We start from the raw sequence: 12,632 nt of genomic DNA on the forward strand, positions 1-12,632 counted from the left end.
CTTGTTTGTGGTCTGTTGTTTAAAGAACTGTACTGGAACACCAAGAGAAGAAATGGATTCAAAACCTCCCATCATATCAAGATAGGCCTGCAATTCACTTTCCAGGAACTGGAGTACATTTTATTGAGTTAATGAAGAGAGCAAGGCACATGGAATTTTTTCCAGACAGGTAGTTGGCTCACCACATGCCATAAAAGAATCTAATTGCTGCAGTTCTGAATTCCTGAATAAGACCCTGACCTTAGAGACACCTCAGGATATACTGCCAGGGGAAGGTCCAAAGTCTACCTGTTCTCAATATGATATTTATAGCTACTAACTGCACTCTCTTTAGTCAGAAATTAATCCTTTGATGAGAAGCAGTTCAGCATTTAAACAGAGGCATTTAAACAGAGGCATTTAAACAGAGGCATTTAAACAGACCAATGCCCAAGAACAGAATTAAAAACAAAATTAGGGACATTGTAAATGCCAATAAGCAAGTATATCTCACTTTTCAGTCAATTCAGGTACAGCTGGAATCCCCATGGCTAATTGAAAAGCACTTTTTGAAGAAACCAGCCCCATTTATTGCTTTGAAACAGCTCTCTTCATGACTACCTGGAGCTCAGGATGATGTATCTAAGGCATCATAGACGCCACACAGACCTGGATGCAAATATTGCTTATGTGACCTGTGGCTATCATCATCCCAGAGCATTTTAGTCATACATAATGAAGCAACATCTATATGACAAAGTATTTATCCTGTGTCATTTTGTTGCTGCACACTGCACAATGGCATACAGGCATTGTCAGCAGAACATCACCTACTGTGAACTTATAATCCTTTTCAACATTAATTCTTAATATTAGAGTGCTGACTAGTAAGATAGAGGTGATGATTTCTTAAATGACACTTTGGTGCTCAAAAATGTAGCAACTACAGTCCTTTAGAAAAACACAACTATGAACTGCACTGAACTAGAAAACACTCATGAGAAAACTATGGATACATATATTCAAATATAGGATAATTTATACAGCAAATTAACACATGGAGAGGAAACTTACTTCTTCCTCCTCTAGTCCAGTTAGATCCCAGAAGTAACTCAACCTCATCTGCAACCGCTTCCATTGTTCAAGGAACATAGTAGCTTTAAAAAAAAAATAAAACAATTTTAGAAAGATAAATTCAATGCACTATGGTGGATGTTTGTGTTATTTATAAGCTCCAACTGATATTTGAATCCCATTATGCTGGACCCTTTATAATTAATCACCAAGAAACAGTCTCAGGCCCAGTCTTAAAGAAGGAACACAAGTAAAGCATGGAAACAATAACTACTGTCTTTTACAAATAAAATAGAGGAAGATACAACATGGGTTGCCCAAAGCCACTGGTAAGTTCTTGTCAGAGAACGGAACTGAACCCACATCTTCTGTTACCACTCAAGACATCACCTTTTCTTATTCACCATGAAGTAGGTGTAGCTTGCCACTGAAATAATGAGGATACCCACTACTATGTAGAAAAATATCTTATTTTGCAATATATTATAGTGCTAGAGTTGAATGGCTTTGTCCTGCATGGACATGGTGACTTTTTTCTAAAGGGCTGGTGACTGGTTCAGCCTCCTACTTCTCCTTTTTATTAATATGAAGGAACAGATGTTTTACTGTTTTCTCATATTTACAGTCTCCTGACTTTCCTCTCACAATTCCTGTTTCCTCTAGACAGCCCTTTGTCTCACTGCTCATGATTTATGGACTTACAGATTTATTAGAAATAGCACTTCTGACTCATGACTTGCTGGTACCTATTTTCAGATAACGATATCAAAACTAAACCAGGACATGCCAACTAAAAACATCCACTGTGCTGATAAAAGCTATACCTATAGACAACTCTGAGCACCATTTTCCACTGAATTATGTTTCACTTCACCTTTTCAGATGGTGAAAAGGGTATTGTAAAAACACTGTTTGATCACAACAGTATTTACATGACTTTGAAGAACTTTTAGGTGGCCCCACAAGACATACAACGATGTAGAGCTAGATCCAGCTTCCTTTGACTTCATCTACACTGTAAGATAACTCTGTGAAAAGTTAGAACACTAGGAAAATAACCTGGATCTTACATGTCATAATCTATTCCAACAGTTTGCTGCAAATATTTTCTGCACAGATATCCTCCCATCATGTAAGAAGTAAATATAATTTAAAGACAGGACTGAAAGCAAATCAAGACATAATGCAACTAAGCTCCTATCTGTGCTCCTTCCTTACAGGGGAGAGAACATATAAAAGCTATATTTAGCATGGTTTGAAAACTCAAGGTTTTTAGATATCCTAAATACAAAAACATTTGGTTAGTTTACAGGGTGCTATTACTCATTCCATTTTTTCCTGTTATACAAAAAGTCAGTTCCACATTTAGCTCTGTAAGAACTTCCTTGCCTTGATGTAGCACCTGTTCTGAAATCAGCAATTTTGCACTGACTTAACACTATCACAGAAACTAAACTGTAAGAGAGAATGTTTAGATTAGAAATTAGGAAGAAATGCCTTACTGTGAGGGTGGTGAGGCCCTGGCACAGGTTACCCAGAGAAGCTGTGACTGCCCCATCCCTGGAAGTGCCCAAGGCCAGGTTGAATGGGGCTTTGAGCAACCTGGGCTAGTGGAAGGTGTCCCTGTCCATGGCAGGGAGTTGGAACTGGATGATCATTAAGGTTCCTTCCAACTCAAACCATTCTATGATTCTGTGAAACTGTCTCAATAAATGCCTCTGACAGCTGAAATCCATCATCCCAGAACACCAGTGACATTCAGCACAGTCAGCCAGGCATTACTCTCTATTTTGTGAATATGGTCACTTGCAAGCAGGATTGCTGGAATCACAGAGACACTTTATAAGGTATCAGGATCAGCTAGTAAAAGCATGACTCCTTTTGAGATATTGACCATAGCAAGCCATCTACTCTTTAAAGGATGGGAGAAGACAAGCAGGATGAAAGAATTCTTGTGTCCAACACCACGGTGAAATGAAGGTAACCCAGATGACCACACAGCTCTTTTCAGTGTACAGCTGTAATCAGTGTGTGAATGAGCACTGCTTTCAACAGATTGAGGTCTAGATACAACCAGTAGAGTCTTCTAGCAGTTAGGCACCAAAATTTGGTGTAATCTAATACTTAAGAGGCAAGCTGGGCAGAGTTAGTAAAGGCTACTTTATTTCACTTTGCTGTTCTTTGTATAAGCCGGCTGTATTTTTGTACACTGACAAGCTCAGTTATCATTGTCCCAAGAACAGACTTTTCCAATCTGTGGGAAACATTTTTTGGAGGCGGGCTACAGCTCAGAACGAATTTTGTTATTCTTGCATGCCTTTTTTAAAAGCAGTGCATATGGAACTTTTTGTCCTTTTCTGCTCCATAACAGATTCTACTAATTTGTCTTAGTGCAAGGATGTATCAACATTTTCCCTTGCACGATGCATTGCTAATACTAAAATATAATTGCTTTGGATGAGGCTGTGTGGAAATGGTCATTTGTATGGATGCAAGTTTTTACAGGAGAGATTCTCTGTCAGGAAAATGCTATTTACCTATGAAAGAGTAAATGAATTGTCCTGCACACACGTGCTGCCCAAACAGCTGCACTGAAACTTGGAAAAGGCAGCGTAAGCTGTGACACTTTATCTGCCAGTCCACCCTGTAACTGGCAGCAATCTGAAATAGGAAGTCATTGTGAGAGACTATAAATTCATTCTCTTTTTCCATTTCTCAGTTATAGTTCTCACATATTCCCTAATTTCTGCTCTAGGGTTTCCAGGAACTGGTAAATAAACTCTTCTTACCTCCATGACGTGTTTTGTCTGCAAGTTCCTTAAAAATTCTGTTGTCCTGACCCAACACCAAGCTACCAGCCACTCTTTTCTAAAACAAGCTGTAAAATTTTAATAGGGTTGCAAAGCATAACACACTAATTGCTGAGGAGTTGCTATATTACAATAACATATTTGCTACATTTTACATCAAGAATGAAAATTACTTTCGGGGAGCAATGGATAGGGAAATAAAAAAAATCATTTTACAGTAGCAATAACACCTTTAACTTTCACAATAAAGAAGATCTAGAGTGTATAAGGGCATAACACCAGCAATAATTTATGCAAGTACAGTACACACACTTTTCAGGGCAGAGGTGAGGCCAGAAATAATAATACTACAATACATTCATTTGTGTGCATGAAGTGTTTTGATATCCTCAGTGAGACAGGGATATTTACCATTAAAGAAAACCAAGCTTGTTTAAATGGAATACTTTAAAACATATTATAATAAAATGAAAATAGTCCCATTGTTCTTCAAAGCCCATAAAGTTTTGATAAAATTATGTGACTAAGTTGTCCCTCAAGGAAGTGCACTCTGTGCTTAAATTAAACCCTTTCAGCTGTCTGCACCATACCAATCCTCAAATGCATTCTGGCCCCAAATGCAGAAGGTGTTAAAAGGACTTGAAATGTCGACGAGGAAGAAGAGAGAACAAAGAAGCGGCAAAGATTAGAAGTGCCATTAAAGGCACAATTTCCTCCATAGAGAAAATGGCCTCAAGCTGCCCCAGGAGAGGTTCGGGTTGGACATCAGGAAGAATTTCTTCACTGAAAGGGTGGTCAGGCATTGGAAGGGGTTGCCCAGGGAGGTGGTGGAGTCCCCATCCCTGGAGGTGTTCAGGAAATGAAGTGGACATGGCACTCAGTGCTCTGGTCTGGACGACAAGATGGGCATCGGTCACAGGTTGGACTCGATCACCCTGGAGGTCTGTCCTAGCTAGAACAGCTGGGACCAGTTCATCATTGTATGGGTGTAACCCAAAACTGTGTATTCTATAGCCTTCCGTGCCATTTCCCAGAAACTGGTACCAGTAGACCATTTACACGCTCTGCACATAGAGCCTGACTCCTCAGGCTATTAACTGGGTGTTAAGAGGCCTGCGAGATAGAAGGGTGCTCCTGTCCTCACATCCATTGAGGAAGCCTTGAGGGAGGTACTGAGCATTCCTGTCTGAACTGGAGAATATATAATCTTGGAGTCTTGGGACTTTTTTAACCACTCGTGGGATCCAGAGGAAGACTGCAGATCACCGCTCTCAACCAGACTGCAACCACCACTCTCGACTGGACTGCAATCACCACTTTTCAACCAGACTGCAACCATCACTCCCAACTGGACTGCAATCACCACTCTCGACCAGACTGCAACAGCACTCTCACCAACAGGTTTTTTCCCTCTACTTTTACTTTGGACTCAGGGGGCCCAAAGAACACCACCCTGTTCATGCCCCAGGGTGCTGGGTTATACATTTGGGTTTTGTGGGTTAAAACCAATTGTTTGTCTGTATAATCGTACTTATCGCATTATTTTATTAAACTGTTATTCTGATTTATAATCTCTCCTTTGAGTTGGGTTCATTTCCCCTGCCCGTTTATCTTTGAACCAGCACAAGGTCTTTTCCAGCCTTGATGATTCGATGATTCTAAACAAGGCAGTAAGGAAGAAAGGACATATTTTTCCTCCCTGAACTACCCAACTGCTCTCCATTTATTCCAAAGCTTGATGCTGACAGCAGAAAGCCTTGTAATATTGCTTTCCCCAGCCTCAGCACAGACAGCCCCTCACTGTCCCCCAAGGATTGCTTCCTAAAGCATCGCATTCAATCTAACAGCACTTTATTATTCTGTCCGGAGTCCAAAAATCAAGTGACACTGTTAACAAGCACAGCAATACTCACCCCAGAGAGCCATGAAGATGGAGAAGAACACTGTGGCAGGGTTGTCAAACAAGTGACTGGCTCGAGCAGTAGCACAAGCAGAGCTGAGGTTCCAGTAATCACAGAACTTGTCACACAGGGGGCACATGGTGAAGGCATTGCGTTGGTCACACATCTCTTTACTAGGAATGACAAGTGCACAAATTCCTCTGAGTGTTACAGCTCAGAAAACAGAGATGTACAGTAGTGATATCAAGCTATTTGCAAGATATGTGGCCTGCACTTGACAGAAGCTGTGTGTTTCTTCAAGGTTTATTGCCATGTTTGCTAATTTTTAAAATACTTATAGGCACCTTACCAACAGAAAAACAATACAACACTCAACCAGACTGATCACTACCCTGCATTAGAGAATTAGGGAAGGTAGCATCTCTGAAGACTGAGGTTACCACACTAAAAAAAGTCATTCAAACACAAAGTGGAATTTGCCATCTCTGAAGTCAGTTACATGATTTGATACAGATAAGATTTAAGTTAATGAAAAAGAACACTGAAGTGGTCTTAGAGGAAATTCAGTGCCCTTGAGAAAACGTACATTAATATGGGGGCAGAAAAATGTAGGAAAAGAGACTTTTAAACAGATTTTAAAATCTTTACTGTAAGGTTGATTTTTTAATTCTTGGTCTTATTTGCTATCTATGTGTTCAGTTTCTAAAAATCTTTAAAAAATCATTATCATTATTTCTTTAACAGGCCAAACTCTACTTGAAAGTGCTGACTATGCTTTCAGTTTTTTCCATAGGGCTTGGATTGTGAAAGATGTTCATACCTGCACAGACTCATTTAGGTGAACCAAGTAGTTCAAAGCTCAAGTGTTCTTACCAGGATCATGAGCTAAGGAAAGACTTGCACCATTGCTTCAAGGATAGCTGGTAAATCATGATTATGTTTATTCCTCTATTGACCATCATTAAATAGCTTTTTATGTGAATTCAAATGAAAAAAAGAACTATTCAACTGTAGTATCAGTATGTTTAATATTATATCATTTGAAATGCACACAGCTGTTTCCAGCTCTCCTGTTGTTACAGTAATGCTCTCTTCTATTTCAAAAGGCAGTAGAGGGTGCTGCAGATACATCTTAGCCATAAATCTCATTAAAATTGAAATGTTAGCACAACCTTTCATGCAGTCAAGCACAGCCCATCAAGATTCATTGAGATCAAGCTAAGAAAACAGACCCTGACTCAGATGTGATGCAGTTCATCATTTACCTATCAGTAATCCTGTCCTACTGCAGTGATTCACTTTAAAAGTTGTCAGTTCATTTAAGCAAATGCAGAAACCATCATGAGTGTGACCAGCAGTACTGGTAATGCAATATCCTCTCTCCACCCGAAGTCAGACACAGATAACAAAGAGGAAGTGTCCTTTTTATTTACACTGAAAGTAGACATTGACATCACAGTGTCACCTTGGCAGTTTTGTGTAGTGTATCACCCTCAGGATACACAGCACAAAACTTAATATTTTTGTTCTAACTGTCTACATGGAGAATATTATGGAGACCATAGAGTCATAGAATGGTTTGGGTTGGAAGGCATCTAAAAGATCATCTCGTTCCAACCCCCTGCCATGGGCAGGGAAACATTCCACTAGCCCAGGTTGCTCAGAGCCCCATCCAACCTGACCTTGGGCACTTCCAGGGATGGAGCAGCCGCAGCTTCTCTGGGCAGCCTCTGCCGGGGCCTCCCCACCCTCACAGGGAAGAATTTCTTCCTAATATCCAATCTAAACCGGCCCTCTCTCAGTCTGAAGCCATTCCCCCTTGTCCTGTCACTCCAGGCCCTTGTCCAAAGTCTCTCTCCATTGTCCTTGTGGGCTCCCTTCAGGCACTGGAAGGCCACCATTAGGTCACCCCAAAGCTTCTCTTCTCCAGGCTGAACAATCCCAACTCTCTCAGCCTTTCCTCACAGCAGAGCTGCTCCATCTCTCTGATCATCTTGGTGTCTCCTCTGGACTTGATGCAACAGCTCCACATCCTTGCTGTGCTGGGCCCTCCGAGCTGGAGGCAGCACTGCAGGGAGGGTCTCCCCAGAGAGGGGCAGAGGGACAGAATCACCTCTCTGAACCTGCTGGCATACACTAAATCTTCTAACTGCTGTTCATCTTACTTGTACAAATAATCTGATTTTCAAATTACTTTCTGTGTGAACATGGATATATGTACACTCATAAAAAGCAAATGAATGTCTTAGAAAAAGAACTTAATGCAGTAGACTCACTAAACAGTTCTGTTTCAGGAGCTGAGGCACTGAACAGCCTGTGTGACATTCAAATGTCATATCTGCTCAGTGCATGTGTGTTTCTAATGCTCACAGGGTTGGTAATGATACATCACTGCTCTTCACATAAGTTAAAAGCAATCATTTTCACTAAGGATTAAGAAAAAAAGCACAGTCTTATAAATTTCAAGCAACAAATTGTGGATCACAGATGAACTTACCTAGGAATGTCACTTTCAATGGTTATGCATCCATATAGAAATACAATAATCCCAACTACTGAAGATGGAATGAGGAATTCTGTGTACAAACCCAGCCATGCAAAATAAAGTCCTATCTTTTCTCCAAAATACTTCCTAAAAAAAAAAAAAAAAAAAGAAAATCATGTGTCAAGCGTATAGCTACTTAACAATCTCAAAAAGTTAAAATACTACTTGTCAAAGACATGAATGAAAACCCTGAGCATCTTGAAGACAATATGACCAAATAAAGGAAGGGATTTGTGAAGTTGGCAGTTTGGGCTTCTCTTGTTCTGAGGAGTTAAAGACAGTCCTGTATCATTCTCCTGAGCACATATTAAGTAGGTATCATTACAATACGTACCTAATATGTGCTCCGGGAACACCATGGATTTTGCACCTTTAAAATTAAGTCAGTGAAATAGTAGAAAACATTGGAAAATACTTGGTTCCTCAGAGGGGTTTGCAGATATACAATTATTTTTTGCCTCCTGGATTCAACTGGTGAGAGTCATGGAAATGACATCTATGGGACATCATACTGACAGCATCCTCTAATATGTTAAAATATGAGTAATCCTGAATTGCTGATAAAGAAGAAAATTTTATTTGTACACCTAGAATTGGCTCTCCAGAAAGAATAGTTTTGTCCAGTTAACAGCCTCTGGAGAGCTGCTTTGAAAAAACAGTTTCTACTCTGAGGTACAGTCCACTGTAGATGTTGATAAATAAGTGCTAGTACTCAGCCCAGCATCTTCATGAATCACACTGCAGCAAATAAACTAAACATAGATGAACCTCACTGATCATTCCAAAGGACTGTTGGGAGTGATTACAAATATTGCAAAACACCAAGAACTTGACAGAGCTCCAGAAGTCACCAAAATTTAGGTAAAACCCAACATGGTTAGAAACATTACACAAGCCAGAGAATGAGAGGGAGCAATGCTGGACAGAAAGCAGCCACACAGAGAGGACTCAGGGCGTGACATGACCTTTGAGTCAGTGAGACACGTTCACACTGTGGTGGCAGCAAGAACTAAAAGAAATTCATGATATCCTATGTAATAAAAGAAACACAAGACTTGCTCCTCATAAATGTTGAGCACAATCTCTTGAGATTTAGTCTCATCTCATTCATACTAGGAAGGTTTTACTCTAGTTTAGCACCCCAGATTTAAGTTATTCCTAATGAAAATGGTTAAATGAGATTTTTGGAGACTCGGGCTTTCTTTTAACAGATATAATCGTATTCTGACAAAGTTTAATGACAAACCTCCACACATAATGAATTGAGCTCAAGCCCTTTCAGCAGCATAAGTCGAACTGAAATTTCCTACTTCAGGATTTGGGTCTGAGGGCCAGACTGCTCCTTTCATAGGAGAGACAGGAGCAGGACTGCAACCAAGGCAGAGAGCCATGGGACAACAAGACAAGAATCCACAGTCATTTCCAGCTCAGATGAAATGGATAAGGGAAACAACAGTGGGGGTTTTTTATTACTACAGATCCTGCTGTTCTCACACCATCCCAGCTGCAACTAACTTCACAGTTCCAGGCTCTCACATGGAAAAGCTGGTAGTGCAATCCTGCCAGCTTTTTCTTCCATGAGTTCCTGTATTTGCTTATGTCTAAGCAAGGTTGCTTATCCTTTCAAAAAGACACAAGAAAGGGAAAACAGAACAAAATCACTTCAAGGTGATACAGAGACAGTATCTTCAGTATAAGGGGATGCCATAACTTGGAGAACCAGTACAGAAATGAGGAAATTCCAGGACTTTCTGGGCAATAACTTAATTAGCTCTGTCATCCTTCTGTTTCAGAAAGACAACTTGCACGAGTCAGAATGAGAATACTATTTGCAGTAACCATTCTTTAAACAACTTAGCTCAGTAGCTTCACATTCACATCACGGCATAGTTTTTAAGCACTTGGGACAATGGATCATCACATTCGGAGAGAATATGAAGAAGTATTATATGATACAGTATATTTCATAAAATGATAACCATAAGTCTTGATTTGGCAAATATAAACAGAATCTTGTGAGACTGCCCTGTGACCTGGCACATGCCAGGTAATTTTTGAGGCAATTTTTAGGAGGCAGTTTTTCTTTGCGTTCACATTTGTTGGGAGTTTTTAAGTATTTTCTTAATATGAAATGAAGGAGGAAATACTTGATTGAAATACAGAAATAATCAGAAGGGCTATAGCTTTTTTCCAGTCCTGTGTGATTCAACAAACAGTAGCAATGGCCTTGGAACAGCACAGGATAGAGGGAAGCTCAATTTGCTCTCAAGTTTCCTTTGGACCGAGGAGTGACACACATTGCACGTGAGAGTAAGGCAAATATAACTGAACACATCCTAACAACACAGAACAAGAAGGAGGAGAGGGAGATTATTCTGATTGTGTCTTCTGACTGCTTCCTTGTTTGTAGAGTTGGGCAGCATGCACAGCCAGCAAAGTGCTTCAAAGGGGTCAAAGCCGACATGAAAAATAGTCCACAATCTAAGCTGTTGAAACTGTCTGTTCTTTTGACAAAGGGCCTCAAATGAGCACCGAAAGTGTTCAAATCCCAGAGGCATTAAAGAGTAGCTGACCAGGGTCAGAGAAGTTGAAGATTGTGGCTCATGAGGCTTCCCCTAGAATTTTTGAACCTTCTAGTGATGTGATCTGTAACCTATAAAGCCAAGGGTTGCTATTTTCACCCGTGCCAAAAGAAAGTGAGAAAAGCTCAACAATGTCCTGGCAGTATGGAAAAAAGCAATTGCCAAGAAGAAAACTGTACAGGGTTCTGTGGCTTAGCTGTTTTGAAAAAGAAAAATAATTAAGACTGGTGTGCCCAATCTCTTTCCACCATGGCACCAGAAAGTGAAATAACCTATGGAGAAGTAATGGCAGTGCTTGGAAGCATAATGATAAACTTAAATATGAGTTTATCAAGCTAGAAAAACAAAGGATGTAAACATATTCTTTCCTTTTTTTGACATATCCCAAGAACTGTTCTCTAATTCCTGTGAATAGGAATCAAGGCTCTGCAAACACCTGTGACCACCTGTGCCAACATCTACTGCAGCCACTACTGGATTCTGTAGTGAATGAACAGGAAAAGAAAAGTGTTCTTCAATGGTAGAGAAAGATACAAGTCAAGTAAAGGAATTTTTACAAGTTTTTGCATATTTACACCAAGAACTTGGCATGTTCTCTCATTTACATTGGGATAAAATATGTCTAACTTTATTATACTCAAGGAATTACCCACAGTTTGCACTGGCATGGAAAAAGAGGAGAACTGAGATGAGAGTTTTGTCGTACCTCAGCAGCTAACTGGCATCCAGTTCACATATATCCAGACCAAGCTAAGGATTAGTCCTTTTCAAAGTATCTCATGGATACTGCAGAATGCCAGAGTGTGCCCTCAACATTGCATGAGCTTTATTTCCACATTAGCTGTAATCTAATGCAGGGAAATATCTCTTTATACACACATGTGCCATGAGGACACCCAAAGCAAGGGGCAAATGGCTTTGATAAGGAGTGTGTACTGCTCCTATCAGGAGCAGCAGCCAAGGCTCTTGTTCTGTGTTGATACAGCATAAGGTGAAACTTTGTGCCTTTCACTTTGGAAAGCTTTCAAAAGTCTGGTTAAATGGCCCCCTACCAAACACTGAGCTCTCTTGAGTAAGAACCTTGTCTTCAAGGAAAGATTTGGCCAAATCATCCATAATGCCTTCAGCAGCTGAACTAGAGTTGCACTTGCAGCAAATTATCAGAAACAACATGAAAATACTACAACAGCAACAACAACCACCTGTAGGAAGTGTATTCCCTCCCATAACTGGAATAAGAAGCTTTGAGAAGGCCACAGCGAAAATGTTTACTCTGTTTCTTGTGCTTCACCCTTATAACACTCAAACCAGACATCTGCAATGCACCCTTGTCTGTCTGGTTGCAAAACCAACACCAGAAAGAAGAACTGATTATTAAACCCTACTCTTGCACGTTGGTCACGGTGCTCCCGTGCCAAGTTGTGCAATTTATAAATACACCAAGATTTGGGGAAGGGGGGAGAAACAGAGAAGGAAAAAAAGCACTTAGTTTTTGACTCTGTGAAAACAAGTGTGGGATACCTGGAATGTGAATAGAGCATGTGGTGCGTGACACACGCTGGAAAGAACTCTGGAGATGTTCAGGAACAAAGTTAAAAAAGCCAGGAAAAGACGCTGTGAGTCACCTAACTGGGAAATCTGTTCAAAACTCCTCAGTTCTTTCATTTCCATACCCAGTTCTAGGCCAGCTGTCATTTCATTTTTACAAATCATTCCACCACCCCTTTGGTGAAGGGATGTT

The 12,632-nt window shown here is 40.3% G+C and overlaps 1 protein-coding gene across 1 annotated transcript in view; it reads right to left on the bottom strand.

Moving 5' to 3' along the window:
• The window catches only part of ANO2 (anoctamin 2), a 123,993-nt gene that overhangs the window by 91,355 nt on the left and 20,006 nt on the right, over positions 1 to 12,632 (bottom strand). Inside the window, 3 exon segments of the mRNA XM_032688969.1 lie at positions 1,054 to 1,136; positions 5,777 to 5,937; positions 8,262 to 8,396. Of these exon segments, the coding sequence (XP_032544860.1) occupies positions 1,054 to 1,136; positions 5,777 to 5,937; positions 8,262 to 8,396 (379 nt within the window).

Source organism: Chiroxiphia lanceolata, chromosome 5 (genome assembly GCF_009829145.1).
Source record: "Chiroxiphia lanceolata isolate bChiLan1 chromosome 5, bChiLan1.pri, whole genome shotgun sequence".
In the NCBI taxonomy this organism is placed as follows: domain Eukaryota; kingdom Metazoa; phylum Chordata; class Aves; order Passeriformes; family Pipridae; genus Chiroxiphia; species Chiroxiphia lanceolata.